This window comes from Leptosomus discolor, chromosome 28, assembly GCF_034619465.1.
Source record: "Leptosomus discolor isolate bLepDis1 chromosome 28, bLepDis1.hap2, whole genome shotgun sequence".
NCBI lineage: Eukaryota > Metazoa > Chordata > Aves > Leptosomiformes > Leptosomidae > Leptosomus > Leptosomus discolor.
This window is the reverse complement of record NC_141418.1, coordinates 963,518-969,781: the sequence shown is the minus strand read 5'-3', so window position 1 is coordinate 969,781 and position 6,264 is coordinate 963,518. Positions and strand designations below refer to the sequence as shown.

The window sequence follows — 6,264 nt, the reverse complement described above, 5'->3', positions numbered from 1 at the left end:
GTGGGTGGATCGAGGGTAAAGGAGGTCGCTCGGCAGCTGCTGCCCCAGACAAAACAGACTCCGCTTGGGGAAACTGCTTGAATTTATTGTCAGCCAACCTCAGAGCAGGCTATTGAGAAACCAGAACGAACCCAGACACCTGCCCCCAATCCCTCTCTTTTCCCGGGTGCATCTTCCCCCTGCAAGCCACGCAGGGGGTGCAGTCGGTCAATCACGTGCCGTCTCTGCCATTGTTCCTCCTCGAGCTCATCTCCTGCTTCAGCGTGGTCTCCGCGGCGCGGGGCTGCTCCCTGGGACCGCCACAGGAGACCCCCGGTCCCCGCCCACACTCCCCGCGGGGCTGTTCCACGCTCACATCATCCCCGTCACAGTTTTTCACCCCGTTGGGAGCCCCCGCAGCCACCAATGGCCACCCCCTCACCTTCCCAGGCCGCTCCTCAGCACGGCGCTTCATGCCTGGAAAACACAACCCAAAAGTACAGGTTGGCCGGAGCCACCCAGGCTCAGGCGGCCCCCCGACCGCAAAAATATAAAAAATGTTGACTTTTGATGTAACCCTGAGGCCCATCAGGAGGCGCCACCCGCCGTGCTCCCAGCACTGCCGTACAGAATGCCGGCGTCACTGCCGCGGTGGGGGTGAGTCCCCCAAAGACCGCCGGGGGACCTGCTGCCTCACCGAGTGCACCAGGGTTTCTGCCAGGCTTTTCCAAAGCCCACTGTGACCCTGCTGCCTTCCCAAAAGCCCCAGGGCTTCCACCGGGCATTCACAAAGTTCGATGGGGCCCCCATTGACTTTCCAAGGGAGCCAGGGCTTCCACTGCTCCTTCCTGAAGACCGCCATCACCCTTGCGCCATTCCCAAGTGCACTGGAGCTTCCACCGGGCTTTCCCAAAGCACACCGAGCTCCCTACTACCTCTGCGAGTACACTGGGGCTTTAGCTGGGCTTTCTAGAAGCCCACCAGGGGACCTGCTGCCTTACCGAGTACTCTGGGTCTTTCATCACCATTTCCCAATGTACATTGATTTCCCTGAATACTTCTCATGTGCGACCAGGCTTCAACCACCCTTTCGTGAAGCCTGACCCTGGCCCTGCTACTTTCCAATTGTTCCAGGGCTTTCGGCAGGCTATCCCAAACCCTCTGTGCCCTTTGCTGCCTTGCTGAGTGCTCGTGGCTTCTGTTGGGCTTTCCCAGAACCCCGTGGTGCCTTGGTCCACTTGGAAGACATCAGTGTGCCGAGCAGGCTTCTGGAAATCCCACCCCAAGCACCCTAACCCCTGCGATGTAATCTCACCCTACACACACACCCCCCCTCGGTCCAGACACTGGGGGTTTGGGGGGTCCAACGCACTACCCGTGCCCCCTCCCCCAACCCCAGGGCCTGGCAGTGCAGCAGCAAGCGAGCAAGGCGGGGGGTCTGCAGGGCTCCCCGGGGGGGCTCAGTCCTTCCTGGCCCAGCAGCGCTTGGCCATGGCCGCCCGCCGCGCCCGGCCCCCCCCCCGGCCGCCCCCCCAACCACTGACGAGGGGGCTGGGCCGCCCCTCCCCCCCCCCCCCCAACTGCTGACCCAGGGCAGGGGGGCACTGCTCTGGGCTGGTCCCATTTTAGACTGGCTCAGTGTCACCCCCTGGTCTTTTGGGGGGGGCCAGACCCTGCACCCCCCCTTTGGGGGGGGGGGGGCTTTTAGCACTTCTATTTTTGTAACCCTTTTCTGTGGGGTGGGGGGTCCTTTGCCCCCCCCCCCCCCCCCCCCCCCGGATCCTTTCAATAAAGCTGCAGGACTCAGGGCTTGGGATTTATTTTTGGGGGGGGTCGTACGGGTCTGAGCTGGTGAGGAGGGAGGGGGCATGTTTTGGTGTTCCCCCCCCCCTTAAACCATGTCATCAACGCTGCGGTGCAGGAGCCAGCCATCCTGGGGGCTGCTGTTCCCCCCAGGGGTGTCCCCCAGGAGCACAGCTGTGTCACCCCCCAGGCTGTCCCCGTCCCCTGGGGTGAGGGGGGGCACCGGGTGGGGGTCGTGGCCAAGCCCCCCCTCGGAACCGGCGCTGTTCTTGCGGCGGAGCAGGGAGAAACGCTGGGTGAAGGCGCCGGGGGGGGGCCGGGGGGGAGGCTCCAGGGTGTCCCCGAGGGTCTCCCCAATGTCCTCCAGTGGCTGGAACTGCATCTCCTCCTTGGCCAGCCTGCAGGACGCAGGGGTCACCCTGAACACCCCGCCCCCCGCCCCAGACATCAGGGTCACCCCAACGACCGCCTGGGAACCTGCTGTCACCCCCAACACCCTCCCGGATGTCAGGGACCCCCCCCCAGGCTCCTCCCTAGCCCCCAGGACTGGCTTTTGGGTGTGTCTCGGGCTGGGCTGTGGGGGCTGTGGGGGTGTTTTGGGGTCCTGGGGGCGGGGGGGGAGGCAGAGGCCCCTGAAAGGAGTTGGAGGTCCTTGGGTGGTTTTGGGGGGGCTCTGGAGCAGGTTGGGGGGGACACTGAGGAGGTTTTGGAGTAACTGGAGGGGGTCCAGGGGGCAGTTTGGGGGGGTCAGGTGGGGGAGTTTTGGTCCCCCAAAGCCACTCGTGGTGGGGGTTGGGGGGGTGTAAGTTCTGAGGTGAGGGTGTCCCGGTGGGTTTGGGGGTGCTGGGGTGAGGGGTCCCCACTCACGCCACATCGAAAGCGGAGCCGCGGAAGGCCGGTTGGCGCAGCGGGGCGGCCGCCGCCGTGTAGGGCGCTTGGGGGCTGGCGGCGTCCCAGTACCGGTCCCGTTCCAGCTCCGGCACCTCCCCATAAAGTTCATCCACCGCCAGCATCGACACCTGCAGGACGAACACCTAGGTCCCCTCCCGGACACTTAGGTCCCCTCCTGGACCCCTGGGTACCCCCACACTCTGGGTGCCCCCCGGGAGCGGGACAGGGGTACCTGGAAGTTGCGGTCGATGAGTGTGTTGGTCTCGAAGTCGTCATCGTCCTCCCCAAAGGGGTTGATGAGCTGCTCGGCCACCTGCGGCGAGGTCACCATGTGTCCCCTGGGTCTGCCTGCCCTGTGTTCCCTGTCCCCTGTCGTGTCTGTGTCGTGTGTCCCCCCCCCACCTTGAGCCATCCCACGTAGAAGAAGAACTGGAGGAGGGTGAAGACGGGGACACCCAGGTCCAGCTCGTGCCCTGCGTAGCCCTGGGCCGGGTCCAAGAACTGCCGCCCAATCAGGCAGGTGACAAAGAAGGTGTAGACGGCGATGGTCACCACCTGCGGTGAGGGGACGGTCACCCGTGTGTCCCCCTCCGTGTCCCCTTCGTGTCCTCACATCCCCGTGTGTGTCCTCGAGTGCCTCCATCCCTGTCGATGTACCCACGTGTCCCTCCATCCTCGTCCGTGTCCCCCTGTGTCCCTCCAGGTCCCCTCCCATGTTCCTCCATCCCTGTCCCTATCCCCCAACGTCCCTTCATGTCCCCTCCTGTCCCTCCATCCCCACTGAGGCCCCCCAGGTCCCCTCCATCCCTGTCCCCCCATGTCCCTTCATATTCTTACATTCCCTCCTGTGTCCCTGTGTCCATCTCCATCAGTGTACCCACATGTCCCTCCATTCTCACCCATGTGCCCCTACCATCCCTCCAGGTCCCCCCATGTCCCCTCCTGTCCCTTCAGGTCCCCCCCATGTCCCCTTCTGTCCATCCATCCCCATCGAGGCCCCCCATGTCCCCTCCATCCCTGTCCCCCCATGTCCCCTCCGTGTCCCTTTGTATCCTTACATCCCCTTCTGTGTCCCTGTGTCCCTCCATCCCTGTCAGTGTACCCACATGTCCCTCCATCCTCACCCATGTGCTCCCCCCCTCTCCCTCCAGGTCCCCTCGTGTCTCCCCCTGTCCCTCCAGGTCCCCCCCATGTCCCCTCCTGTCCCTCCATCCCCATCCAGGCCCCTCCCCTCCCTCCATCCATGTCCCCCATGTCCCTCCATCCTTCCTGGGTCCTCTCTGTGTCCCCCCATCCCTTCCTGTGTCCCCCCCATGTGCCTCCATCTCCCCCCCCGTGTCCCCCCCCACCTCCCCATTCCTACCACCTCCCCCTTTCCCAGTGCTCCCAGTGCCCACCTGGGTGTACACCAGTGGGACGCTGATCCAGTCGTAGTGGAAGAGGAGGCTGCAGTGACCCCGAAAGCGGTTCAGCTCCTGGGGGTGGGGGGCACGGGAGGGTTAGGAAGGGCCTCAGTTGGTTCGGGATGGGGTCAGGGGGGTTTTGGGGGACGGGGGGGGCACCTCCATGATGAGCTTGAGGGCGCAGTCATCACGCACGCGCCCCTCCCGCCGCGCCTGCCCCACCAGCGCCCCGAACCAGGCGCAGGGCACCCAGAACTTGTTGTAGGGCGAGCGCAGCCCCTCCAGCCGCCGCCGCTCCTCCCGCGTCAGGAACCCTGTAGTGATGGTGCCCCACGATGACGTCACCACCCCCCGACAGTGACGTCACCGCCGTGACGCCATTCCCATCCCCAGTGCGGTGCCCCACAGTGACACCACTGTGACACCATTCCCGTCCCTAGTGCGGTGACCCACAGTGATGTCACTGCCGTGATGCTATTCCCATCCCCAGTGCAATGTCCCACAGTGACATCACCGTGACACCATTCCCATCCTCAGTGCAATGCCCCACGGTGATGTCACTGTGACACCATTCCCGTCGCCAGTGCGGTGGCCCACAGTGACATCACTGCCACGACGCCATTCCCATCCCCAGTGCGATGCCCCACAGTGACGTCACTGCCGTGATGCCATTCCCATCCCCAGTGCAATGCCCCGCAGAGCTGTCACTGCCAGCAACGCCATCCCCAGGGGCTCCCCCACCCTCCCCGCTGGCCCCCACTGGCCCATTGCTGCCCGGTGCTGACGTCACCCCCTCCCTCTGATGACATTGCCACACCCCGATGAGGCCGGCGGGGCCTCACCGGCCTCGACGAGGTGGTCGGTGGTGGGGAAGCGCTTGTAGACGGCGGTGCTGACAGCGCGCAGCACCAGCAGGGCAGCCAGGCTGCCGTAGCGCATCAGGGTGCGGCGCAGGATGCGGCCCCGCGCATCGGCCCCGTGGACATTCCCTGCCACGGCCACCATCAGCCCGTCCGGTGCTGGGACGGTGCGGAACTGCCCCCACCAGCGCTCCAGCACCAGCGCCACGTAGAAACCTGCGGGACACTGGGATATGTGCTGGGGGTGCTGGGAGGGAGTGGTGGGGGGAGCTGGGGATGGTAGGAGCACTGGGCGGGGGTGCTGGGGACAGCTGGGGACAGTGGGAGTACTGGGGATGTGGGCTGAGGGGTGGAGCTGGGGTGCTGGGAATGGTGGGAGCACTGGAGACGTGGGCTGAGAGGCAGAGCCGGGGCACTGGGGACAGTGGGAGCACTGGGGATGTGGGCTGAGGGGTGGAGCTGGGGTGCTGGGGACAGTGGGAGCACTGGGAGGAGGTGCTGGGGGAAATTGGTGATACTGGGAAGGCTGGGAAAGGGCATGGTGGGTGGAGCCGGGGCGCTGGGGAGAGTGGAAGCACTGGAAGGAGGTGCTGGGGACACTGGGAGAAGGCACTGGGGGGGAGCTGGGGACACTGGGAGGGGGAACGGGGGGGTCCCAGGGGACTGGGGGTGCTCACTGAGGACAAAGGTGATGGAGATGAGGTTGGTGGGACTGGGGAGTCGCTGTGGGGACACTGGTGGCTTGGGGGGGGGCTCGGGGTTCGAGGGTGTCTGAGGGTCCCGGGGGGCCAGGGGGCTCACCAAGGACAAAGGAGACTGGGATGAGGTTGGCCGACTTGTCACAGTAGAGCACCAGCTTCTCGAAGAGCCGCTTCTGCGCCTCCGACAGCAGGAACCTGGGACACACACACACACACACACACACACACAGGGGGTGTCACTGTCCCAGCCTCTCCCTCCAGCTGCACGTCCCCCCCCTGCATTCCCCTTGTGTCCCCGTGCACCCCCATGAGTTCTGTGTGTCACCCCAACGCACCCCCACGTGTCCCCATGCATCCCACGTCCCTGTGCCCCCCACGTGTCCCACTATGTCCCTGTTCCTGTGCACCCCCCACGTGTCCCCCCCGTGCACCTCCTGTCCCCATGTGTCCCCCCGTTGTTCCTCCGCACCGGTAGGCCAGGCTGAGCCCCAGGTAGGCGGCGAGGAAGAGGAGAAGCTCCCGGTAGAGCAGCTTGTAAATGCTCCCGCGCCAGAGCAGCAGGAGCTGGGAGAAGCCCCCGAAACGAGCGGTGGCCACCCGAGAGGTGTAGGTCACTGTCATCACGCC

At 65.3% G+C, this 6,264-nt stretch overlaps 1 protein-coding gene across 1 annotated transcript; it reads right to left on the bottom strand.

Annotated features, from left to right (window-relative positions):
• Positions 1–1,870: 1,870 nt before the first annotated feature.
• On the bottom strand, positions 1,871–6,258 carry BEST2 (bestrophin 2). The gene is made up of 11 exons (XM_086478847.1): positions 6,107–6,258; positions 5,738–5,832; positions 5,246–5,265; positions 4,919–5,162; positions 4,236–4,390; positions 4,071–4,148; positions 3,076–3,228; positions 2,906–2,986; positions 2,650–2,801; positions 2,130–2,180; positions 1,871–2,003 (listed from the first exon to the last, which is right to left on the bottom strand). The coding sequence occupies exons 1-11, from the start codon at positions 6,256–6,258 to the stop codon at positions 1,871–1,873; spliced, it is 1,314 nt and encodes a 437-aa protein (XP_086334973.1).
• Between the last annotated feature and the right edge of the window lie 6 nt (positions 6,259–6,264).